General features: G+C 42.4%; 1 protein-coding gene across 1 annotated transcript in view; it reads left to right on the top strand.

The window, feature by feature from the left end:
- Positions 1-3,505: 3,505 nt before the first annotated feature.
- Positions 3,506-27,807, top strand: part of stx1b (syntaxin 1B) — a 52,250-nt gene continuing 27,948 nt past the window's right edge. Inside the window, exon 1 of the mRNA XM_018688123.2 lies at positions 3,506-4,090. Within this exon, the coding sequence (XP_018543639.1) occupies positions 4,061-4,090 (30 nt within the window). The 5' untranslated portion in view covers positions 3,506-4,060. The remainder of the gene's footprint in view (positions 4,091-27,807) is intronic.

A 27,807-nucleotide genomic window follows, 5' to 3' on the forward strand; every position in this document is an offset into this window, starting at 1 on the left:
GGTCATATTATATCTCTGTGGTTGTATTATATCTCTTTGGTCGCATTATATCTCTTTGGTTGTATTATATCTCTGTGGTTGTATTATATCTCTTTGGTTGTATTATATCTCTTTGGTTGTATTATATCTCTTTGTGGTCATATTATATCTCTGTGGCCGTATCATATCTCTTTATGGTCGTATTATATCTCTCTGTGGTCATATTATATCTCTGTGTGGTCGTATTATATCTCTGTGGTAGTATTATATCTCTTTGGTCATATTATATTTCTTTGTGGTCGTATTTTATCTCTGTGTGGTTGTATTATATCACTGTGGTTATATTATATCTCTGTGGTCATATTATATCTCTGTGGTTGTATTATATCTCTGTGTGGTCGTATTATATTTCTTTGTGGTCGTATTATATCTCTGGTTGTATTATATCTCTGTGGTCACATTATATCTCTTTGGTTGTATTATATCTCTGTGGTCATATTATATCTCTTTGGTTGTATTATATCTCTGTGGTCATATTATATCTCTTTGTGGTTGTATTATATCTCTGTGGTCATATTATATCTCTTTGGTTGTATTATATCTCTGTGGTCGTATTATATCTCTTTGTGGTTGTATTATATCTCTGTGGTCATATTATATCTGTTTGGTTGTATTATATCTCTGTGGTCGTATTATATCTCTTTGTGGTCGTATTATATCTCTGTGGTCGTATTATATCTCTTTATGGTCGTATTATATCTCTGTGTGGTCATATTATATCTCTGTGTGGTCGTATTATATCTCTGTGGTTGTATTATATCTCTTTATGGTCGTATTATATCTCTGTGTGGTCATATTATATCTCTGTGTGGTCGTATTATATCTCTGTGGTTGTATTATATCTCTGTGGTCGTATTATATCTCTTTATGGTCGTATTATATCTCTGTGGTAGTATTATATCTCTTTGGTCGTGTTATATTTCTTTGTGGTCGTATTTTATCTCTGTGTGATTGTATTATATCTCTGTGGTCGTATCATATCTCTCTGTGGTTATATTATATCTCTGTGGTCATATTATATCTCTGTGGTTGTATTATATCTCTGTGTGGTCGTATTATATCTCTGTGTGGTCGTATTATATCTCTGTGGTCATATTATATCTCTGTGGTCGTATTATATTTCTTTGTGGTCGTATTATATCTCTGTGGTCACATTATATCTCTTTGTGGTTGTATTATATCTCTGTGTGGTCATATCATATCTCTTTGTGGTTGTATTATATCTCTGTGGTCGTATTATATCTCTTTGTGGTTGTATTATATCTCTGTGGTCGTATTATATCTCTTTGTGGTTGTATTATATCTCTTTGGTTGTATTATATCTCTGTGGTCGTATTATATCTCTTTATGGTCGTATTATATCTCTCTGTGGTCATATTATATCTCTGTGTGGTCGTATTATATCTCTGTGGTAGTATTATATCTCTTTGGTCGTGTTATATTTCTTTGTGGTCGTATTTTATCTCTGTGTGGTCATATTATATTTCTGTGGTCATATTATATCTCGGTGGTCGCATTATATCTCTGTGGTAGTATTATATCTCTTTGGTTGTATTATATTTCTTTGTGGTCGTATTATATCTCTGCGTGGTCGTATTATATCTCTTTGGTCGTATTATATCTCTGTGGTCGTATCATATCTCTGTGGTTGCATTATATCTCTGTGGTCGTATTATATCTCTTTGGTCGTATTATATCTCTTTGGTCGTATTATATCTCTGTGGTCGTATCATATCTCTGTGGTTGCATTATATCTCTGTGGTAGTATTATATCTCTTTGGTCGTATTATATCTCTTTGGTCGCATTATATCTCTTTGGTTGTATTATATCTCTTTGGTTGTATTATATCTCTGTGTGGTTGTATTATATCTCTGTGTGGTTGTATTATATCTCTTTGGTTGTATTATATCTCTTTGTGGTTGTATTATATCTCTTTGGTTGTATTATATCTCTTTGGTTGTATTATATCTCTGTGTGGTTGTATTATATCTCTTTGGTCGTATTATATCTCTGTGTGGTCGTATTATATCTCTGTGTGGTCGTATTATATCTCTGTGGTCATATTATATCTCTGTGGTCGTATTATATTTCTTTGTGGTCGTATTATATCTCTGTGGTCACATTATATCTCTTTGTGGTTGTATTATATCTCTGTGTGGTCATATCATATCTCTTTGTGGTTGTATTATATCTCTGTGGTCGTATTATATCTCTTTGTGGTTGTATTATATCTCTGTGGTCGTATTATATCTCTTTGTGGTTGTATTATATCTCTTTGGTTGTATTATATCTCTGTGGTCGTATTATATCTCTTTATGGTCGTATTATATCTCTCTGTGGTCATATTATATCTCTGTGTGGTCGTATTATATCTCTGTGGTAGTATTATATCTCTTTGGTCGTGTTATATTTCTTTGTGGTCGTATTTTATCTCTGTGTGGTCATATTATATTTCTGTGGTCATATTATATCTCGGTGGTCGCATTATATCTCTGTGGTAGTATTATATCTCTTTGGTTGTATTATATTTCTTTGTGGTCGTATTATATCTCTGCGTGGTCGTATTATATCTCTTTGGTCGTATTATATCTCTGTGGTCGTATCATATCTCTGTGGTTGCATTATATCTCTGTGGTAGTATTATATCTCTTTGGTCGTATTATATCTCTTTGGTCGCATTATATCTCTTTGGTTGTATTATATCTCTTTGGTTGTATTATATCTCTGTGTGGTTGTATTATATCTCTTTGGTCGTATTATATCTCTTTGTGGTCGTATCATATCTCTCTTTGGTCGTATTATATCTCTTTGTGGTCGTATTACATCTCTTTGTGGTCGTATTACATGTCTTTGTGGTTGTATTATATCTCTTTGGTTGTATTATATCTCTGTGTGGTTGTATTATATCTCTGTGGTTGTATTATATCTCTTTGTGGTCGTATTATATCTCTTTGTGGTCATATTATATCTTTTTCTGGTCCTTTACTCTGACGTTCAGCTGGTGAACAGGCCCTGACATTATCCTGGAGGACACACTGAGGAACTGTGTCATTAGTTAAAACAGATTGTGTTTGTTATTAAAAGCTTTTTATTCCCTGGGTACACTTCATTTTTTGCCACTGTAGGTATAGCTAGGTATAGCCCCCCCCCAGGACAGAATGAACAGATTGTCCACCCCCCCCACCCCCCAAACCTGATCCTGATCCTGATTCACCTGAAGCTACACACACCTCCCTGTTGCTGCGGAGAGAGAGAGAGGGTGAGAGACACTGAGGGAGAGTGGGGGGAGGGGGGGCAGGGCGGAGGAGAGGAGAGGGAGGGGGAGGGGAGAGGCAGCAGCAGGTAGAGATGGAGGGAGGGGGGGATCTGGCGCCTGCGCACTGCCTCTCCATCCCCTCCGCATCGCCCCCTCCCCTCCCCTCCCCTCTCCTCCCTCCTCTCTCTTTTTCTGCAGCATCAGTACCACACTCCCTCCCTCCTCCCTCCTCCTCTTTCTCTCCCTCCCTCCCCCACTCTCTCTCTCTCTCTCTCTCTCTCTCTCTCTCTCTCTCTCTCTCGGTCGGTTTTCCTGCCGGGCTGCTGCTGCTTTGCGCGCTGCGGGGCCACACTGCGACCGCACCGAGGAGGAAGAGGAGAAAGCCGCGCGGACCGAAAGGGGCCCAGCCTGAGCCAGAGAGGCGGAGAGGCACGATTCAAAAAGAAGAGAAGAAGAAGAGGAGGAAAAAGCAGAGGAGGAGGGTTTGAACGCGCCGTCACCGCGCGGATAAAAAATACCTGAGAAGCAGCAGAAGGCGGAGACGCGTCACACCGCGCTGTTCCTCCCTCCATCTCTGTCTCCGCTGTTCAGGGGAAGCGAAGAAGAAGTGAAACACGAAGAGGAGGACAAACGGAGGAAAAATCTTCTTGGGGAATCTCGGAGCGCAAAACGACGAACGACGCGGTGTTGGAAACCTCCCCCCTCCCCTCCCGGACCAGGGCCGATTCTCCGTTGTCTAGCAGCCAGCTCGGCGCGGCGACACCATGAAGGACCGTACGGCGGAACTGCGAAGCGTAAGCTCTCATTTTCCCTCTTTCTTTTCTCCATCCGTGTCGGCCTCCATCTTTCCACCACCACCTCCTCCCCCCTCCTCTCTCCTCCTCCCTGTGGAGCCGCCGCAGCCTCACGGCCTCGCCGCCTCTCCTCCCGCTGCATCCGGAGGTGAGCGGTGCGGTGCGGTGCGGTGCGGGTGCGGGGCGATAAAAGCCGCTAAAAGGCCACATTAGAGCAGGTTTTAGCGCCTCTGCGGAGGAGGTCTGGCGGCGGGTTGTGCTGCGGCTCTGCCTCTTCATGCTGTGAATACTGAGTGATGTGAGAGCCGCTGCAGAGCGGGGACAGGACGGAGCCTGAAATGGAGGCTTTTCTCAGGCATCTGATTGATGTAGTGTCGGTGTGAGTGGATGTTTGGTTTGTGCTGAGGAGCGCACCGGCTGGAGGTCACTGTTACAGCGCGGGCTCCTTTATTCTCGGTGTTTTCCGCCGTTAATCACCGGTATATGAGCGCGTCTCGGCGCGTTAGACGCAGAGGCCCTGCTCCTCATGCTGCGCGGCGCGGAGGATGGCGGAGCTGGAAAAATCAAAACGCTCCCGTCCATGCTAATTCAGCCCTGCATGTCCGTGCCTGCGTGCCTGGATGACCTGATGGAGAGGAGGATGGAGGAGGAGGAGGAGGAGGAGGAGAGCGGACTCTGAAATGAGCCGCGGACCAAAATGCAGTGATTTTTTTTCCGAGGCCGCAGCCTGCAGCCAGCGCGCGCCTCCTCCCTGATACAGAGCCGCGTGAATGTGGAGCATCGGTCCCGATCAGGCGGGAGGAGAGCGATCGATCCGCGGCGGGATGGAGGAGGAATCAGGGCGCAGAGGATGCAGCTTAATCTGCCGCTTTACCGCGTGGTTCCTGCCGCTCCTGTACGGCTGATAGTGAGAGGGGGAGGGGAGGGGGAGGGGAGGGGAGGGGGAGGGGGTCCCCTTCGCTGTACCAAAGCCTCACCCATTTTATGACTGTGGCTCTGCACCGGGTGAGACCGGGAGGTTTTAACGCGTGCGGTAAATGCGGAGAGATGCGGTGCGGCGCCGCTTCGAACGAACAGCTGATGTTGGCGGTTTGGGCGGATTGTGGTTTTGGGGGGGGGGGGGGTCACATCAGTAGCTCAAACTCTGCAGCAGCTCCACGCGCCTCCCGCCACCACCACAACCACCCGGGTTCAACCGGGTTCGCGTCAGACAGAGACGAACAGAATCCATCATCTACCTATCATCTATCTATCAATCAATCATCAATCAATCATCTATCAATCATCTATCTATCAATCTATCAATCATCTTTCTTTCTCTCTCTTTTAATTCAGTTTCATTTTTTCTTCACCTCCATTTTCCTCTGTTTCTCTCCCTCCTTCTGTCTCTGTGTCTCAGATATATATATATATATTTTTGGGGGGGGGGCTGATCAATAATAACTGATCAATAAATCAGCAGCTGACTGGAGAATGTGTGTGTGGTGTGTGTGTGTGTGTGTGTGTGTGTGTGGAGGTAATTTGCATTAAAAAAAAGTGACAGCCTCAGCATCCGCCAGGAGTTTACCGCACTGCCCTCCATCCCTCCCTCCATCCCTCCATCCCTCCCTCCATCCCCCCCCCCCCCCCCCCCCCCTCCATCCCCTCCATCCATCCATCCCTCCCCATCCCTCCATCCCTCCATCCATCCCTCCATCCATCCATCCCTCCATCCCTCCATCCATCCATCCATCCATCCATCCCTCCTCCATCCCTCCATCCATCCATCCATCCATCCCTCCTCCCATCCCTCCATCCATCCATCCATCCCCCTCCATCCCTCCATCCCCCATCCATCCCATCCCTCCATCCCTCCATCCCATCCATCCATCCATCCATCCCTCCATCCCCATCCATCCATCCATCCCCTCCCCCCTCCTCCTCCATCCTCCATCCATCCATCCATCCCTCCTTTTCCATCCCTCCTCCATCTTCCACTGCTTCCATTCCATTTATTCCTTCCTCCATCCATCCATCCCTTCTTCCTTCTTCTTTCTTCCTCTCCTCCTCTCTCCCTCTCTCCATCTCCTTTATTTTCTCTCTTCCTCCATCCCTCCAGTTTGTTTCCTTCTTCTACCCTCATCCCTCCTTCCTTGTCTTCACTTTTTCTTTCCATCTTCTTCCCTCCTTCTTCTCCCTCTATCACTCCATCCTTCCCTACCTTCATCCACCAATATCTCTATGCCATCCTTTCCTCTTTCTTCCCATCCTTCATCCCTCAGCTATCCCTCCATCTCTCCATCATCTTGCTCCATCACTTCACCTGTTCCTCCCTCTCCTTCTTTTCATCCCTCCACCATTCTCTTCTTCTTCTTTCTGTTCCATCCCTCCTTCCTCTCATCCAAGAAAAACCACAAACTGTTTCAGCGTCAAACGACGTCTCGTTTCCTGATAAACAGCTGATTCTCCGCTCGCTGCCGTTAAACCACCACAGAAGAAGAGGAGGTCGTTAGTGTTCATATCAAACACTTCTTCTTCTATCAGCACTTTCTACCACGATTATACATTATACATTAGACACTGTAGCAATAAAATACCTCATTACTTCCTGTAGTTGCAGTGTCAAAATAAAAGAACTTCCTGTAGTTAAAGTATCAAAATAGAAGAACTTCCTGTAGTTTACATCATGAATCATCTTTAGCACATAAAGCAAATAAATATCGTGATATTTTATAACATTTACTTTGACGTTGTGCGTCGATGCTACGTTCACGAAACATGAAGTCATCGTCTGATTGGCCAAATGACATCACATGTTTCCATCATGGAGTCTCTGTCCTGCTTTTCATAGCATCAAATAAATAATTAAAAGCAAAGTGAACTTACACCAGCGGTGTTTAGAATCAACAGAAACCATATTCAGGTTTTTTTTTGTCGTGTTTGAGTTTAACATGGAGGGGGCGGGGCTTATGACCCACTACTACTGCAGCCAACCACCAGGGGGAGCACTCAGATTAAAGCACAGGCTGGTTCCTGTCGGGATTTTCTTGATCGTGATTTTGCATTTTTTTAAAAAAACGCCCACCTCCTTAGTCCAGTGATTCCCAACCTAGGGGTCAGGGGCCTCCAAAGAGTCACCAGATAAATCTGAGGGGTCGTCACATGATAAACAGGAAATAAAATTAAAAAAAAAATCAGATTACAGAACGAATACTTGAGTAGATTTGTACTTGAGTAAATGTTTTCTGTCCTCATCCATCCCTCCATCATCCTTTCATCATCTGCTGCTCCATCATTACTGTGTCCCATCTCTCTCCTCCATTCCTTCTTTCATTCTTCTTTCCATCCTTCCATCTTTTCCCATTTCCATCTTCTCTCCTGTCCTTTCACTCCTTATTTTTATATTTTTCCTCCCCCATCTGATCCTTCATCCCTCCATCTTTTCCTCTATTCCTCTTTTCTGCTTTCCTTTTCTCTCCATCCATTATTTCACCTCTCTTTCCTCTTTCCTTTCTCAGCTTCCCTCCATCCATCACTTCTCATTTTGGTTTTCTATCTCTTGTTTTCCTCCTGTCTTCCCATCCCCCACTCCTCCCTCCATCCTTCATCACCCACTTCTCATCGCTTCATTTGTCTCTCCTCTTTCTTTCTGCACTTTTCTTTTTTCTCTTATTCCAGCTGTCCTCCTGTCCTCTTTTCATCCCTCCATCATCCTACCATCCTCCATCCCTCCCTTCCTTTATCCACCCATCCCTTCATGTTTCCATCCTCCCCCTCCTCCCTTTTCTCTCCTGTGTCCATCCCTTATTTCTCCTCTCTTCCCACCCTCATTCCTTCATCCATCCATCTCATTTTCTTTCTCTTCTGTCTTCTCTCCCTCATCCCTCCATCCTCTCTCGCTCTCTGCTGCATTCTTTCACTCTGAAGACGTTTATTCTGTCCATCCTCTGTGTGAAACAGTCACCACAGAGTCTTATTCTTTCATGATGAGTAAATCTGCTCGTTCCTCCGGTCAGCATCCTTTTTTTTTATGACTCCCTCGTTCTCCCCCTCCTCTCCTGTCGGCCATGTTGGATGATCACTGGAGTGAAATCCGGCTCTGGCTCACGTAATCCTGCCGGTAACAGATGCTGCTGTATCATGCAGCAGCAGCAGCAGCAGCAGCAGCGACTCGGTAGTAATAATTATATTTTTATGTAATCGTCCACATCACAGTGACGCTGCCTCCTCCTCCTCCTCCTCCTCCTCTGCTCCGAGTTCACACGAGTCTGAACGTTTGCCGTAAAAGAGACTGAAATCCTGGAATAACAAACTCCACAGTCACACCACAGGCTGCAAAGCTGCAAATAAAACTGTGCAATGTTCCTTTAACATGAAGTTCCATCATGTCACTACAAATATTTTTACTTTTTTACTCTGTTACATTTATTTAAAGTTCCTCTGCAGTATAAGAACTGAACATACAATGTTTTCGCAGCAGCTTGTTATGACCCACGGCTACGTCTTCTCGTGAAGTGACATCTAGTGGCCGTAGTAATTATGACATCTGTTAAGTAGATGTTGTATAAAGAGCGAAAAAGTCTGCGCCAGGAGGACGTTGGTCAATAGGTGGATGTTTGGTCAATTAAAACCCAGGACTTTCACATTTTTCTTAAACCTAACAAAGTTCCATCACATTAACTGTTTGTGTTTATTATTGTTACTGTGACAATGAAGCTGCAATACCTCCTGCTGCCAGTAGGGGTGCTAATTTATTAAATGCCCTTCTTAGTCGCATTTAAGTGAAGGAAAGAAATGATGATTGTACGTGTTGGAGGACTCATTAGATGTTTCACATTAATCAGTTATGGCAGAAAAATTGTTTTAGTTTGTGATCGAGTCTAAAGTTTTATTTTATTTATACAGAATCTGACTCCAGCTGCTTTCAGAACAAATTCCCACATTTTCTTGTTTCATTTTATATTTTTAATCAAACTGATTTTAAATATTAAAAAATCAGGTCAGATGCAGGATTTTTTACAGTTCTTAATAAAAATAATAACATAAATCAGATTTTCAGTTTATTAGAAAATCAGAAAACACATTTTACTTGATGAAGGTCTGAGTGAGTTAAATGTTTGAAGAGATAAAACTCAGATATGTAGAAGCAGATCCTCTGAGCTGATTCTGGGGCATCAGAACTTCACCTGGGGGAGGGGAGGATTGGTGGACGGGGGGGGGGTATTAGAAAACCGCTGCATCACTGTTACTTGCTGCAGCACAATGCTTTGTCATGTTAGACCACCTCCACTGTCTGCAGCAGTGTGGTCTCAATTTGCAGTGAAACATCATTTAGACAGGAAGTCAGAAGGTCCAAGAAGGGTGTTTCTGTTTGGAGGTGGCTATAATTCAAAACTAACAGATTATGATAGGATTCCTACAGAGACAGAGCTTTTTATTAAAGAGGAAGATCCTTTTAGTTTAATCAGAAACATCTCTATATATCACTACCAGACTCCATTGACAAAAACAGGGATTTAACCAGGAGCTGCTGGAATACCACTGCCTCCATCTGTTAGTGTGTTTGTGTTACTGTGAGACTCTCAGTGGTGGAAGAAGTAATCAGATACTTTACTGAAGTAAAAGTACCACACAGTAACACAGACACACTAACAGATGGAGGCAGTGGTATTCCAGCAGCTCCTGGTTAAATCCCTGTTTTTCTCAATGGAGTCTGGTAGAGATATATAGAGATGTTTCTGGTCCTCCTCCAGGGGACAATTTTCAGATTGCATTTATTGATTTTATGTGGAGATGTTAAGTTGATTAAGTTGTGTTTAGACTAAGTTTCAGCAGTTTTTATGAAGGCTGAGCAGTGACGTGATTCTTTGTTAAATGAACATCGTACAGAGTTTGGTTGGTGCCTGGTTGGAAATTTGTCCTGTGGGTGTGTTTGATCTCCACGTCTCACCTCAGACTGGTTCCACGGTTATACTGTTGTTACTGGTCTTACTGGTGTCCACTGATGAGGATTTTATGTAAATGGAAAAGGCCGCTGGGTAATATACTGCTTAGCTGTGTGTGTGTGTTGCTGCACCATATCCCATTTCAATCTCATTGATTACACCAGGAGGTACGGGGTCGGGGGGGTTGGGGGGGTTCAGGGGGGTAAGCAGGGACATAATTCGCTCTCAGTGGTGTCAAATGGAAGAAAATAAAGCTATGTGCTCGTCGTTCAGTAAAATGAAATCAATCAGATCTGACCTGACCTGCCATATGGTCCGTTTAGTGTCTGGTCTGGAGCTTTTGATCATATCACATGGTCTTCCTCAGGAGATGGAGGAGTTAGCTCAGTCGTCATGAAGTTATAGATATTTAAATGTACATTTCCTTCAGAGCATTTTACAACCTTATTGTGAGGGTCACACGCTCTATTCTATTCTATTCTATTCTATTCTATTCTGTTTTATTCTGTTTTATTCTGTTTTATTCTTTAGTGTAAATCAGATCAGTCAGTTGTGAGGTTTTGTTGTTGACTGGATCTAAATCTTTTTGGCTGACATATTTAGTGTTTAATATGTTTTAAAACTGACCTGACCTCAGATCTGCTCTGTGGTAATTTGATTTAACACAAATTTATTCATGAGCAAGAAGTTTTTTATCAGATTTGACTGATGATTCTCTACATGATGTTTTTACACAGAGCTGCAGCATTGATCTGGTTAAATGTCTGAAATAAGGTCTGTGGTTTTAACACAAGCTCCAAGACATTTTCAGGTTTTATTCTCCGACATAAAATGGGTCAGTAAATCCCCCACTCCTGATGTTTGAAGCTTTTACGTGTCTTAAAAAAGGCGGTTGCTAACGAGTGTCTAAATGAGACTACAGAGGTTGTCGGGGACGTTAACATGAAAACCCATCTACTCACCAGTCCACCTTTACAGCCTCGTTGTGTTTCTACTCACGCTCTTTCAAACTCTCACTAACTTTCTAAGAAGAAAGGCTTTTGTAGAAGAGCTCAGAGCTAAATGAAATGACTAGTTGGAAGCTTTAAATCCAAAAGGTCCATCCTCTGGAGATCAGGAAGTAGATCAGAACATTAGATGGAAATCTGACCAATCAAGTGCTGAGACATTTTAATCTGGAACAAAGTGTGAAATGGACACGAGCTCACCTGAGAGAACGGGATGAACAGTGTGTTCAGGCTGTGACGGTTGGTTTGCTTTGTCGTCCTGGAGGCACCAGGTGGGTGGGGTGTGTTTAGTTTAGTGTTTGTTTGACTTTATTTACCCAGCACACACACACACACACACACACACACACACACACACACCTGCCGCAGACAGACGGCCGGCTGCTGTCGTCTCGTTTCTCTCTGTAGTGACTTGCTCAAGGGCACCTTGATTGCAGCAGGCTGACACTTCCTGTGGTCTGACACTTTCAAATTAAAGGTCTTCACGTTCACTCACATTATCTGATGTTTGTTGTTTATTTGTGGAAATATTCAGGTTTATGATCCGTTCCTCTCCGAATCATTTTCAGATGAATCAGGTTTGTTTTTCTAAGATGAGAGGGTGATAGTTAGCATGTTAGCCTTTGTTAGCCAGTTAGCATCATGTGCTGAAGTCATGACTGTTTGCTCAGAGAAACAACAGGAGGTGCAGGTGTGACGATGGCAGCTGACTGATCCATCTCATTGATTAACTGATCAACAGAAAGTCAATGAGAAACTATTTTGGTGATAAATTAATGGTTTTGAGTGACTGGGTTTCTGGCTCCAGCTTCACAGACGTGAAGATTTTTTTGTTTCCTGAATCTTTTTCACGGTAAAGTGAATGTCTGGTGTTGGTCTGACCAGTTTGGGAGCTGGAAACTTTACCGTTGTCTGAGATTTTACTAGACAACTGATCCATTAATTGTCTTTATGCATAAGAAAATTCTGAGCAGGGTTTTCTCCATATTTACCTGCAGTCTTTACCTGTACAGTCAGGAGACCAGTGTCTGATGAACTGAGGGCTCAGTGTTCAGATCAGAGAGGAAGTTAGAACCCAGACCTTTAACTGATCTGAAGACAGTGAGCAGGATTTTGTCAGTTCTGGATTTTATCAGACATGATCTACTGGTGCGTTCCAGTTCTTTTCTGAAGTCTGAATTTCTGAGTTCCCAGTCAGAAGTTTGAACCTGAACGCCTCCTGAAGTCAGAGCAACCCCACCAACCCCGACATCAGAATCCAAGATGGCTGCTCCTCATCAGCAGCAGTGAACTCTCTGCTAATGTTCCTGTTTATAGCAGCTCAGTCTCATTAGTTTACATGAAGTCAGTCAGACACAGAGAACTGTTCAGGTTTATCTGTGGACATGTTGCTACGCTGTTTGTAGAGCGCTGTTAGCAACTGTTGCTAACAACAGCTAGTCTGAGATATGACTGACTCAGTTCACCTTCATGGCAGGTTTGTTTTGCTTCTCTGAAAGCAGAGACCTGCTGGCGGCCATGTTTTTCTGACTTCTCAACTCAGTTCAGACTTCTGATGTAACTTGAACGCACCACAGGTACAGGAGTAATAGTGTTCCTGGTCTCAGCGAGGACTCCGGCTGCAGGAGGTCCAGACACTTTAAAACTGTTTCTGATGACTCAGGTGTTTCTGTACAGATTACTACACAGAACAAACTGATGCCAGCAGCCTGCAGAGACTCCGCCCACTGATCAGGTAATCAATAATCTCACCTGCTGAGGTGGAATCACAGCCTGCAGACTGTTGGCTCCACACCTGGTTCCTCTCTTCAGTGTCGTTCAGAAAACACTGCAGCTGCTCGGCGCTCGCTCTGAAAATATGTTCCTGGCTACGGGCTGGATGCTAATGATAGCTAGCTCATCTGTGTGTGTGTGTGTGTGTGTGTGTGTGTGTGTGTGTGTGTGTGTGTGTGTGTGCCAGTGGCCATCCTTCAGCCAAGTCAAGGGCAAACCTTCCATTACTGCCGGCGCACAGGAGGTCACTTTCACATCCTGACGATACTCTGCTCTTATATGAGCTCTACTGGTCTCTGCTGGTCTCTGTTGGTCTCTCCTGGTCTCTGCTGGTCTCTCCTGGTCTCTGTTGGTCTCTCCTGGTCTCTGCTGGTCTCTCTGGTCTCTGTTGGTCTCTGCTGGTCTCTGCCTGGTCTCTGCTGGTCTCTGCTGGCCTGTGGCTGCTGTGGCTTCATTACTGTTTTTCTTTGTTAATCTCTGTCTCTGCAGCAGACGTTAGTTTCCAGCTCAGATGGTTTCACTCAGTCGGAGGTGAGATGCAGTTGATTTAGATTCGATTGTGGTCGAATTAGATTTTCCACTTCCTCCTTTCAAACACACTCTGCTGTACTCATCGTCAGGAAACACACCAGAGTCCCTGAACTGAACCTCTAACTCCAGAATCTTCAGTCTTAAAGGAGAACGCTGATGTTTGATGGTGATTGATAGTGTGGTACTTTTACTTCTGTAAAGTATCTGATTACTTCTTCCACCACTGAAAGTGGTATTCAGTGGTATTCCAGCAGCTCCTGGTTTTATCCCTGTTTTTGTCAATGGAGTCTGGTAGAGATATATAGAGATGTTTCTGGTTAAACTAAACTCTTTAATAAAAAGCTCAGTCTCTGTAGGAATCCTGTCTATACATCCTACAGAGGATGGATAAAGCTGTAAATTATTAATCTGAATTCATAAAACAGGAGATAAAAGCTCAAGATAGAAGATAGAAATAATCCTTTATTAGTCCCACAGTGAGGAAATTTACATCGTTGCAGCAGCAAAAACAGAAAGTGGTATCAATAATGAAGTCATGAATATTTAGTAAATACAACCAAGATATAAACAGGACAATATATATAAATTGATGAATAATATAAATAGGACTTAAATAACATAAAATAAAATAAAAAATTCCAAAAATATCATCACTTTTCCAAAATGTCCTCATGTTTCAGAAACATCCTCAAATTCCCTGAAAAAAATTGTCCTTGTTTATAAAAAAAATGAATACTTTTCCCAACGTGTTTTCACAATTTGTAAATATTAACTATGTCATAATATTGTCTACTATTGACAGAGTGTTTCTATTTTACTATATTTAATATTTTGAAGATGGAGGATTTTATTGTTACTTATATATTATAATATTTGTATATGTGAAATGAAGCAGTGTAACAGTTTTCCATGTGGGATTAACAGATTTGATTCTGACGTCCTCGTGCTGCTGTCCCCACTTCGTCATAAACGTCCCAACACGTCCTCACTTCGCTTCTTTAACAGAATTTCACAAAAATGTTGAGAGGACTAAAAACAGGTTCCTCAGAATAAAGAAGATACAGAAGCTAACACACACTCCTCCCACGTAATATTGAACATGCTGACTGAAGACAGTGTGTGTGTGTGTGTGTGTGTGTGTGTGTGTGTGCGCGTGTGTGGGCTGATTGGTCAGTAGGAGGCTCGTCATGTGATTTATGGCAGCATCTCCATTTAATGGCCCTGAAATCATCCTGGCCTCTTTCCTGTGTGTGTTTTATCTGTGTGTGTGTGCTCATGTATTATAGATGTTCCCCTCCCCCCTCCACAGCTCAGTGAGCAGCCTCGTAACAGCAGCGAACGTCCTCCTCCTCCTCCTCCTCCTCCTCTGATTCATTTTATTCATTCAGCCTCTAAATATTAATTAATTTGTTCGACCAATCAGACGGCGGCGGCTCATTTTAATCAGTCAGCGGTGGGGAGAGATATCAGCTTGATGGTTCTCTGTTGAATTCAGGCCAGGGTCAGGTCCTCGTCTCTGTTTCCTCATGCCTATGGGCTGATGGGAAACGTAGGCGGGGCGGTGATGCTGACGCTGATGTCACAGGTCTGATAGGAAAAGGTGTCAGGTGGTGTCCTGAGTCATTTTCCTGTCATCTGGCTCAGGGTGATGGATGGTGATCACGAAGCTTCCAGAAAATAGAAATCTTACAGTTATAATCATCAGTTACATGTTGAATTAATCTGTTTTTACACATCAGAAAAAAACAAAACTGTTTCCCAGCAACAGACCTGCAAATGTTTGGTTTGGTTATTTCGGTATTTTTATCCACTTTAAATTCCCATTTTAACATTTTCTGTCAATGATTTATTCTCTAAGCACCAGTTTTAGTTATTTCAGTTTATTTTTTATTTTGTGATCCAAACACTAAGATACCCATGAGCCTCAGCTGCTGTTGCCGTGGATAAAGCGGCAGTCACAGGTGTGAATCAGAGCGGTGATGGAAATCTGGAATATGTCCCCATGGTTACTGAATTCATCACAAACTGATCCAGGATCAGAGCTCTGTGATTGGATGGTCTTTACTGAAGTTACTGAAAAAATTCTGGGAGTTGTAGTTGATGTAGTTTTTTTATTTGAACGGCTTTTTAAGACCGTTTTTGTGTTAAAATCTAATGTTAACAACTGAGGTGTTCTTCAGGTGGAGCAGATTTGTTTGAAGTCTAAACTAAGGCTCTGTGAGCGTCCATGTTTTTCTGACCGTCAACTGGGAGGTGACGTCACCCCCAGCTCCAACTTCCGATGTAAATTGAACGCACCATATTTCATTGTTGTTGAAAGGTGATTTATCAGCTGTATTTAAATCTGGATCACATTTCGTGACTGGTGTTATTGTGTTCTCTTTAACCAGTAAGATTATTTCTGCCTCCAGAGCAGCTCCACCTCTGAGAAACGTTTACCAATGTATAAAAACAGTGATGCTTGTTGGATTTAAATTGGTGCAGTTGGTATAAAGGGATAAAAGCTCTCCCTATATTTGGTGTCTTGCTGAAAAGCACTTTGGCAGTGGGTTGACGGTTGTTTTCAGGTCTGCTCCCGCTGCTCTGCTGCTGTATATGTGCAGAGGTTCAGTATTAGATCCTTCTGAGGAAATGCAGTATAAATAGTCCCGGGCCAAAGTCATTACAGGCAGTTATTGAATTGAATTAAGGCATTAAAAGGTTGGTAGATGGCTGAACTAAGTAGTGCTAACTCTGCCTCACCTCCCTCAGCCGGAGTGTGCCCTTCCTTTAAATAGAATCCTGCAGCTAATGTCTGACAGGAAGCAGAGCCGTGTGCTACCATTACCTCATACTCAAAACTCAAAGAAAAACACAACTCTGAGGCAAATAAAACAAAACGCCTCAAGAACGTTTACCTCGGAGTCTGTGGGGACGACTGGACGACTGAAGAAGTCGTCAGATACCCTGGTACCAAAGTTCCTCCCTGTTCCCTATTGGCTGAAAATGAGGGCGGGTCCTCTGAGGTCACGCTGTACCGATGAGGTCACACTGCACCGATGAGGTCACACTGTGCCAGAGAGAAGAGGTTTCTGCCTCTAACCATAATTTAATCAGGGTTTCTTTGAGCTCATGCTGCTGTTAAAGGAAATCAGATCTGTGTCATGTATGAGAGAAAAATCTGATTTAGGTCATGATCACCTGCGCACATGCACACACACACACACACACACACACACACACACACACACACACAGTAACATGTTACCTGTCTCTGGGGGACAGGAAGTGGAATCAGGACGCCTGAATGTTTCAGGAACACAGGAAATTGATCCTGAAGGACGTTTGGTTCTAATAACACTTTCCTCTTTGTTCACTCTTAATGAGGCTGTAAATTGATATTTAATCCTGCAGATATTTAAGAGCAGGTTGATTTCACTGCAAATATATATCCACGACTCGGGTCCTGATAAAACACTGACAGTATTTAAACGTAACGATAGATGGACAAATGAGTTTTTCTTTGTACTTAAAGCACCTACACTGTGGTGAGTCCAGAGATCAGACTGTAGGTTAAATCACCTGTGCAGTGGGCTGGTGTTTAACCCGTTAATGCTGCTCAGTTTTCTCTCAGGATCGTTTGTGGTGGTTTCAGGTGGTTACTTTATGTTAGCTTCATTAGCACAGCTAACTGCTTGAACTTGAATGACTTTAGAATTGACTTTTGACTACGACCTCAGACTTGATTCAGACTTGTTTTTGGATGACTCGCGACTCAACATGAACTTCTTTTTGAAGGACTCAGATTGGACAAGACTGAATGACTTTGAAATTTGACTTGGACATGACAAAGAAATGACTTGAACACCTTTGAGTTGACTTGGATTTATCAGATTTTTATTCAAATGATTCAAATCTTTATTTGAATTAGATTTAATGCCTTTAGTGTGTTGTCATTGTGTCTTTATCTGTGTGAGTCTGTGTTGGAGGCTCCAATAGTCAATAAACCAATACAGCTTCATCTTCTTAATTAGCTGTTTGGTTTCCCTCACAAACACAAACACATCGTTTAATGAATCCTTACAGTACTGCTTTTTAAATGTTTTGAGTTTTGTGACGTTGTGATCGTCATCAGACAAAGAACGATTCATTTAAATAAATTTTAACACAGTTTGTTGTTAAAGCAGCTTTGGGATCATTTTCAGTTTGTGAGGATGTTCTTGTAAAATTAAGATGTATTTTAAAAAACGTAGATGTGATCAGAGAACAGTTATCTTTAAACAGGTTCACGACTTTAAATAAATCACAAAATTAATCACATTCAACGATCAGTTCTCGGTGGAGTCGCCCTGATTGTGTCTCACTGCCTTGATTCTTATTGGCTGTGATTCATCAATACTTGATCCAATACTTTATTGAAGCTGAGTCCGATGTGCTGCTGGAGCAATTTAACAGATGTTTTAGGCAGTAAATGAAATGCAGGGGGTGGCGTCTTATTCTCTGATTTCTAAGGTTTTTTGTTTTTTAGGTTTTTGATTAAGTTTGTTTTTCTCTTTTTAAAACTGAGTTTTTGAATTTTGAGTTTTAAACCACACAAACACAAAATACAGATGTTTAAATTTAAAGGATAGAAATCAATTATAAAACGAGATATAAAGATAGAAAACATAGAAGGGAATGTAGGATAATTAAATGTTTAATACCAGAGGGCCCAGGATTTTACCCTGGGGAACTCCTCATGTTGAGACGCTCAGTTTCCACTGTTTCTTATTCAGACAGCTGTTTTTTGTTTTTTAAAGTTTGACAGACTCAGGTATTAAAAAGAAGGTTTGTAGAAATGCATGGTCTTACAGCTTGATTATATATAAATACATATTAATGTAAAGGTAGTGAAAGTCAGAGCCTCACGATAAAAATTCAGCAGTCATTTTAACGGTACATAATAAACATATGGTTTACGTTATGGAACGGTCTCTGTTCGGATAGGTTCAGGAAAAGATTGCAGTTTTGGCTAAAATTGTTCGTTAAATCAGGTTCAGACGGGAAATGTCCCGGGTTTGATCGACCCAACCATCCCCAACGTCCTGACATCTACTCAACACATGTCATAACCACTGCAGCCACTAGATGTCGCTTAACAAGAAGATGTAACTGTGGGTCGTGTGAGGACAGACTCAAAAGCATCACCTCATTAAAAGAAGGACAAAAACCAAACAGTCCTTCCAGCTCATGGACTGGATTTTAACCTTTAACACTTTATCACAGATCAAACATTTCAACATTTCCCACATTTTCAGAGGACAGGTCAGATTTGAATAGAAATAGAAAAAAGTGTAGCTGGGAAAATATTTGATAACTCGACCCCATGTTATTGTGGTGATAAAACAAAATCTGTGTTTGTATTAAACCAAAACAGGATCTTTCCCTGAACCTGAACCAGGAAACTGATTCATGACCACCAGACGACTTTAAGACGAAAACTATTCATAATGTTCATAAACAGCTGTAAAGTTCTAAATACTAAAATTAACAATAGAAATTATTAACCACCTCCCTCCTCTCTCTCCCTCCCCCCATCCCTCATCCTCCCCCTCTGCCCCTCGGTGCAGCAGTGAGATGAAGGAGCAGGCTGCACTGAGGCACTCTGGGTAATCTAACTCTTTTCCCAGGATGCAATGAGTCATGGAATCAATAGATAATCTTCCTCTTTTAGTCGGGTGGCGGCTGGCAGGCGACCGGAGTGTGTGTGTGTGTGTGTGTGTGTGTGTGTGTGACGTCTCAGCCTCCTCTCACCTTAAACTCAGGTGTTTACCTGCAGTTACCTGGTGACCTCACCTGTGCGAGGAGACAACAGGAAGTCATGTCATCTTCTATCCTCCCTCCCCCATCGTCTGTCCATTACCAGACCCCATAAAACCCCCTCCCTCTCTTTCTTTCCGTCTCTTTTCTCCTCTGTCACTTTCCTTCCTCTGTTTGTCCCTCTGGCGTCTCCTCAGTCAGCAGAGAACAACAAGTCGACGGCGGTCTGACCGTTTATTTATAGACCCAAAGAAATAAAGAAACAAGACAGACGGAGTGTGTGTGTGTGTGTGTGTGTGTGTGTGTGTGTCAGGATGGTTTGATGTCACTCGTCTTTTATTCTGTCTACTCTGTTTCTACTCTCTCTCTCTCTGTAGTTTGGGGATTGGGGTGGTGGTAAATACTACAATTCCCATGAACCTCGGCTGCAACTCATCATCACCACACTCACTGATTTCACCTGAAATTGATCCAGAATCAGAAAGTTAATTCATTTAAACTCTCAGCTTTAATCATACCCAGAATATGAAGCTCAGTGATTGGACGTTTGCCAGTGAAATGCACCCTGGGAGTTGTAGTTGACTTCTCTCCTTGAGTCTGTAAAAACTACAACTTATTCTTTGACATAAATAATCAAAATTTCTAGTGACTTGTTTTCATAACTCATCAGTTTAAGTTATTTTCGCTGATTTGCAGGTACTTCCCAGCATGCATTGCATAAAACCAGGAAGTCAGTTAGCATGTTAGCATGTTAGCTCTTCCTGTTGTCAGTGTGTTTCTGGTTAAATGTCTGAAATAAGGTCTGTGGTTTTAACACAAGCTCAAGACATTTTCAGGTTTTATTCTCCGACATAAAATGGGTCAGTAAATCCCCCACTCCTGATGTTTGAAGCTTTTACGTGTCTTAAAAAAGGCGGTTGCTAACGAGTGTCTAAATGAGACTACAGAGGTTGTCGGGGACGTTAACATGAAAACCCATCTACTCACCAGTCCACCTTTACAGCCTCGTTGTGTTTCTACTCACGCTCTTTCAAACTCTCACTAACTTTCTAAGAAGAAAGGCTTTTGTAGAAGAGCTCAGAGCTAAATGAAATGACCAGTTGGAAGCTTAGTGGTGGAGACGTTGACGTCATGTGACCGTGGTGTAGTTGGTTTATAGCCTAACATTAGCTTCTTACTTCAAACATCAGAACAGTGGTGTTCATCTGTGAAGATGATCTGATCAACTAAACCTGAAGGATCAGAAACTTTAGCTGCTCACTGTTTATTTTCTGGAATAATCCAAAACACTATGAAAAAATCCCATTGGCTTTTTGTGGAGGAACCAGGCTGATGCTAACTTCAGGACTGGACTACAGAAACACATCATCACTGCGATTGGTCGGTACATACATGTCTCTCATTGGTTGAACACCAGTGGCACAGAATCTCCATCTGGTGTTCAGGTGGTGTAATTACAGAGCGGTGCTCACAGCAACATCGATCCCACACAGATGTATAAACTGAGCTCAGCAACATTAACATTTATCTGATTATGACCATCACCTGTGCAGGTGTTGAAGTCTTGTTCAGTGATGTCAGCTCCTCCTGCTGGTTCAGGTGTTTGAACAGGTGAGGTTTAATCCAGCATCTTCTCTGATTGTAGTTTGGGCTTCGTGCAGTTTGTCCTGTTTTTTGTGCATTAATTAAATGAATCAATGAGTGAATAAGTGAATGGTGCAGTAATTCAGTCACACACGTGTGTTCATAGATTATTCTACAATGCAGCAGCTCAGCCAATCAGAATCCAGCACCCAAACTATCCGTATAATCTGCTGATTTATGGTGCGTTCGTGTGCGGCTCTGACATCTGAGCATCTGTAAACACTAGGAGGGAGAATCTGACGGCGACAGAACAAATAAATGTTGTTGGATAAAAGAAGCTTTTGTCTGATGAAAAGAACTGAAGGTGAATTATTTTGTGTTTGAGCTGCAGCGACCGGTCACAGAGAGCACAGATGGACTCTGGGTAGAGCCAGAGATCCCAGTGGATTGTGGGTAACACGGCTCGCTGCTGGCATGGTTTATCACACACACACATAGAAACACAGTGTGTGTATTCATGCATGCAAACACACACACACACATACACACACACACTGCTGGCATCAGAACACACTCTGACACCTGAGGTCAACGTCCTGATTTAAGTCTGCATGACATGAGAGAGGAGGAGGGAGGGAGGGATAAAAAAGGAGAGGAAAGGGAAAGAATAGGAAGGACATGAGAGGAAGGAAAATAAAATAAAAAAGAAAAGGGAGGAATAAAAAGGACAAGAGGACAGAACCAGAAAAACAAAAACAAGATTTGAAAGAGAAAAGGAGGATAAAAACGAGGAGGAAAATAATAGAACGTGATGGAGAGAGAGAGAGAGACAGAGAGAGAGACAGAGAGACAGAGAGAGAGAGACAGAGAGAGAGAGAGAGAGACAGAGAGAGAGAGAGAGAGAGACAGAGAGAGAGACAGAGAGACAGAGAGACAGAGAGAGAGAGAGACAGAGAGAGAGAGAGACAGAGAGAGAGAGAGACAGAGAGAGAGGGAGACAGAGAGAGAGACAGAGAGACAGAGAGAGAGAGACAGAGAGAGAGAGAGAGAGACAGAGAGACAGAGAGAGAGACAGAGAGAGAGACAGAGAGAGAGGGAGACAGAGAGAGACAGAGAGAGACAGAGAGAGAGAGAGACAGAGAGAGAGACAGAGAGAGAGAGAGACAGAGAGAGACAGAGAGAGAGAGAGAGAGAGACAGAGAGACAGAGAGAGAGAGACAGAGAGAGAGACAGAGAGACAGAGAGACAGAGAGAGAGAGAGAGAGACAGAGAGAGAGGGAGACAGAGAGAGACAGAGAGAGAGAGAGACAGAGAGAGAGAGAGAGACAGAGAGACAGAGAGAGAGGAGACAGAGAGACAGAGAGAGAGAGACAGAGAGAGAGAGAGAGACAGAGAGAGACAGAGAGAGAGAGAGACAGAGAGAGAGACAGAGAGACAGAGAGACAGAGAGAGAGAGAGACAGAGAGAGAGAGAGAGACAGAGACAGAGAGAGACAGAGAGAGAGAGAGAGAGATGAATTCTCTTTATTTTACAGTTTATTTTAACAGTTGATATTTTTACAGTGCAGCAGCAGAATACCGCCCTCCTCCCCTCATCCTCCCCCTCCCTCCTCTCTCCCCTCCCCCATCCTGTAAGTACTGGTCTCTCCATCATCACCCATCCCCCCTCCCTCATCTCTCTCCTCCATCTTTTCCTCCCCCCCTCCCCCCTCCAGTCTCACCCTCCCTCACCCTGCAGGGCCTCAGTGCTCAGTCACTCACATTAATCAGATTAATTTGCTCATAAACACACTCGTGTTCACGTTTACAGATTCAATATAAAGAACTTTATTAACAGGTCGTGGCTCAGGTTCAGTTCAGGTTTAAACTCCTCTCTGTTCGTCTCTCACCTCCTCTGACCTCCTGACCTCCTTCTCAGTTTCCAAAATGGCTGCAGCTTCCTGTCTTTTTTTCTTTATTTAAACATTTGAAGAAAACTATCACAACGTTTTAGAACAACAGAACAAAATAAATACATGTGTCCTCTTTATTAGGTACACCTTGTTAGTGCTGAGTTCTCTTTCACCTGCAGAACTTAGTTAATTCTTCGTAGCACAGATTCAGCAAAGAGCTGGAAACGTTCCTCAGACAGTTTGCTTCATATTGACCAGGGACGATTTGATCAACAATAAGTTGATCATCAACCTAATGAGTGACTTAATAAAATCTGTGCAGCCAACACACAGTCCTGTATCAGTTTATTTAGAATCAGCTCAGTGAGGAGCCCATAAGGAACAGATCAAATAAATTAGAATTTATTTTATTTGACAGAAAATCCATCTTCTTATTGGATGCAGCCTGTTGTAAGACAAAGTATAAAGTTGATATTATTATTTGTTTTCCTCGTGATTCAGTGTGTTGGAAAGCTTAAAGATGATCGTCCAGGATCATCCTGTGCCTGATAGTAACATGACAGCACCACACAGCTGCAGGTTCATCACAATCTCCTACTCCAACACATCCCAAAGGTTCAGATCTGTCAGACTGAGATCAGCTGAGCTGTTTTAATGTTTTCATGTAGTTTACACCTGATTCAGAGCCGACGGAGTGTTTCTGTGTGAACTCAGCTGACAGGACTGACTCCTGCTGCTGTCTCTGCTTCAGCCTTCACACATGATCTGCAGACTGCAGGTTGTAACCAGTGGTTATCTGAGTAACTGTTGCCTTCCTGTCAGCTCGGAGCGGTCTGACCTCTGACCTCTGACCTCAACAAGGCCTTTTATGAATGTTATGCACAAAATCCATCTTTTTAAAGGAGCACATGTGTTTTTGCAGGTTTTTGTTTTTACTGTATTTGGTTGAGGTGCTTGACTTCATCATGGAGATGTTGGTTTGAGCTGGACCATTTCCTCATGTGATTATCTGTCTTAAGTGCTTTAACAATACGAAAATAACAAATAATAAAAAAATAAACAGTTAAAGTTACAGAGTCGGGACAGAAAATCTGCTGCAGGAGTGTTTTTATTTTTACTCCTCTGGTTTTTCTCTTCAGTCTCCCTCCTCCTCCTCCTCCTCCTCCTCCTCTTCAGTTGAACTCGTCCAGATGGTTGGATGAAAAGAAAACAGCAGAGTGTGTCTCAGCCTCTGCTGTTATGTAACAGTGTTCAGATATTAGTCAGGCCCGTCCTCCTCGTTACATTAAAGAGCTGAACCCTGAAGAGAGACGACGAGCTGCTGTCATCAGCTCAAATCTCGTCTTATTAAAGGGTCAGTTCACCCGAAATTTCTATTCAACATTCATCCTCATTTACCTCAAGGGACTGACTGAACCGGGTCTTTAAAACCAGTTCCAAACCTGCACTGGATTCACTGGATTCATGCTGAAAACCTGATATTTGACATTTACTATTTTCTAATAATTAGTAAGTTAGTGTTTGTTTAAAAACTACCAGATGTAACAGTAATGACAATAATCAGACATCAGTTTCATTCCTGTAAAAGGCTCTTTCCAGTAAAGTCCAGCTCCGTTTGGGTCCAGAAACTAAGACCTACAATATTGTTGTCATATTTTTTCCCATATAATTTCGATCATTATTTTTTCTTCAAATACAATCTGTTATTAACTTTGTGTGAATATCTGAGGTCTTTACTCCAGGTGTAAAAAGTTTCATCACTATATGATATTCTATCAATTCAGCTTCCATTCCATCACTTCCATTCATGTCAAATCACAAAAAACAACTAAAATGTCATTTCATATGTTTATTCCTGAGCTCAACCAGATGTTTAAATGTAAAACAGACCTCCTGTTCACTGTCAGGAACCTGGTAGAGCCTGCTGGGCTCTGTTAGATTGTATGTGACCTAGCTGGACCCTCTAAGACTCAGTCAGATCCTTTTAGACCTTGTTAGATCCTGTTAGAACCACGTAGATCCACTTAGATGCAGTGAGACCTGTTTTAGATCCTGATAGGACCTAGTTAGATCTTAATTAGAACCCATAAGACCAGTTTCAGACCCCGTAGGACCTTTTGAGACCTTGGTTAGTCCCAGACATCTGTAAACCTTAGAGATAAAAACATGGTTTCTGTTATCAGGCAGCAGGTCGAGTCTGACGGTGCTTCCATGATGGATGGATGATGAAACGCTGAAAAAGCAGGAGCTTGGGTTGTGCAGGAGTTTTTTTCTCTGATCAACGAATAAGCCTGTTTGACGCCTGTGAGAGGTCAAAGGTCAGAGGCTGATGGACTGAATTCTGAAGATAATGGAAGAAGTTTGTTTAATAATTGATCAGAGCTGAAATGTTCTGCTGCAAAGAGCTGCTGACATTCAGCTGCAACACGGCTGCAGGAGGTGAAGCCTGACAGGAATCAAACCCTCAACCCTGGATCTGTACTGTGTCTGCAGGTACAGCTGACCCAGGTCTAAAGCTGACCAGGTCTACATCTGACCCAGGTCTACACCTGATACAGTTCTTCACTGGTCAATGCAGAATATTTCAGAGACAATATAAAGTTAAAGTGAGATTCCCATTGGCTGAGGCTGTCTGCTGATGTAAGCAGGTGTCGCACCTGTGATAACTTCACCTGCAGAGGATGAACAGGAAATCAGAGGCAGGTTTATGTCCAGGGACACTTATAGTAAATACAGAACAGAGTGAGAGATGGGAGATGCATCAGTGTGAGATCAGGTTATAAATCTTTAATCAGCTCTGCACCACATCGCTCCACGTCTGATATGCTTTTAAAGTTTTCTGTCCCTTGGGGGCTCCCGTAGGCGAGCTCTGTCCAGGATGCCCTCTCTTTTCAGTCTCTGCTCACAGAAATCATCTGTCTTCTTATTAAAGGTGATTTTCTCTTAATAATGTGAAAAAGTTCTGAGCTGAGTTCATGGTTCAGTTTGAGTCTGAAGAGTTTTTGGATCATTCACAGACGCTGAATGAACTCGTTACTGCCACAAGATCCTGAAATAATCATCATTTTTCTGTTGTAGTTTTTTTCCCTTACTGTGAAATGAAGAAGTAGAGCGACCCAGTTTCAGAGACGTGGTGTGTTTTTTTTGCCGTGGGGGATCAGCAATAACAAACCATCTGCAGGACCGACCGTCACTGAGAAACTCACAGTAGTAGGCGAGTATGTAGATACAAGCTCGAGGTATTAGTGCTTCAGTTTCCTGTGACTTTTTACTTCCACTTCACTGCTCCACCACATGTTTTTTTGGACAGAAAACACAGTCCAGTCCAGGCATTAATCCAGATCAGAGAACATGAGGGAAACTCTGTCGTGGTTTTGAGGTGTAAATGAAAACATCATCTGCAAAGAGAGGTATTTTACTGACAGTACTGTTGGGGCCACTTCGAGCTTCACGGTCTTTATACAACAGTTAATTCAATAAGTTAAAAAAATTGTTTTCTTAGCTTCAGTTTATATAATACTGCAAATATGATATTGATTTTTCTTTATGTAATGAAACCATGAGCAGCTCGCTATCTAAATGTTGTAAAATAACCGCAGAGCTGTGAGGATGTGTAGTTCTGCACAACAAAAAGAAATCTGATGATCTTTCAGATGCAGAGGCTGATTCTCTGTGGGTTCATCACGTTGTCATTTCATTCACTGTTATTATAAAAAATGCATCACAGCTATGTATCTAAAACAGAACTGACGCACTAAAGGATAAAACCAAGTCAATAAATTTAAGCATAAATTAAAATTTTGAAGTTACATCTAAACCTTTTTTCTGGTGGTGTAGTTACCCCATAGAGATTAATTATATTCATAGACTTATGGATGGTGAATATATTCATTTATAATTAATGTTCCTTATTTATATTGACCAGATGTGGAGACATGGAGCTGGAACATATTTATGTTGCAGTATATGTAGAGTTACTGGAAGTGGTTGTCAGCTGTGGAGAGCCCGTCTAAAGCACCAGAACATTTCTCAGTGACCTGAGCATCGTTTAGGACTGTAGTACCCACCGCTGAGGTCTCCAGGTGTAGCCTGTATTATACACGTCATGAAATAATTGTCTAAAATAATTCTGTGCTGGAAAGATATTGTACAATGACCAGATCACTGACTTTCTTATCTGATCACCTGTTTGTGTGTCAGTGGGTGAACTATCTTGCAATGAACATCTTCAATGCGATCGTTCTTTGATTGTGAGAACAAACTGACAGAAAGCTGAACTTTAGTAATATAGAAATATAGGTAAATACAGGTAACTAAAGAAGTAGCTCAGTGTCATTCGTCCTCAGACATCATGTGACCAACAGCTGCTGTCGTTAAAACATGCTGCCGCTAGGTGAGCTAATTAATTAGTTAGTTCCATCCATCCAATGCCAGACTGATGAACTTTCAGCTTCCTCTTGTATATTTTTATTTTCAGTGTTTATCTTAGCAGAGGACAGTGACATTTACACATAAACATTGATTAGCTTCTGGTGGTTTGTGTCACCATGGTGACCTGAGTTATTGTTCCAGTCCACTTCTGGTGGTTGTTGTGCTGTTAGGTTTGTGTGTCAGTTCTCTGGATGTGACGTACACTTTATTAAACCTTTAAAAAAAACTGAATTACAAGCAGCCAAAGGTTACGAATAGATAACTGACAGATCTTCTTCAAACATGGCAGAAAGAAGAGATGTGGTTTGATGTTCAGACAGGTGGAGTGAATGGAAACACTCAGTGGAGATGTGTGTTTTCCTGTGGACGGTGTCAGGTGTTGGGTGTGTTGACGGCAGCAGCTGATTGGTGGACGGGCGTCTCTTTGTTACAGGTCTTATCAGCTGAGAACAGATGTGTTTGCCTTCATTGTGTCTGTTTCTGTTCCTCATCATCCTCAGTGTTCGACGATCAGAATCACATCTGAGATACAGAGCTGCTGTTTATCTGACCCACAGGGGCTGTCAGGACCCTGTTAGACCCTGTTAGACCCTGTTAGATCCTGTTAGATCCTGTTAGATCCTTGTAATTCCCAAATAAACTCTCTAAGACTCTGGAAGAAACTACTCAACCTTAGTTAGATCCTATGAGACTTTGCTGGACCTTACTTAGACCCATGCTATCCCTATTTAGTCCCTTAACCCTAGTTCTTGACCCTGGACCATTATGGTCACAAAGGACCCTGTCAAACCCTGTTAG

This window comes from Lates calcarifer, linkage group LG11 (assembly GCF_001640805.2).
Source record: "Lates calcarifer isolate ASB-BC8 linkage group LG11, TLL_Latcal_v3, whole genome shotgun sequence".
In the NCBI taxonomy this organism is placed as follows: Eukaryota; Metazoa; Chordata; class Actinopteri; family Centropomidae; genus Lates; species Lates calcarifer.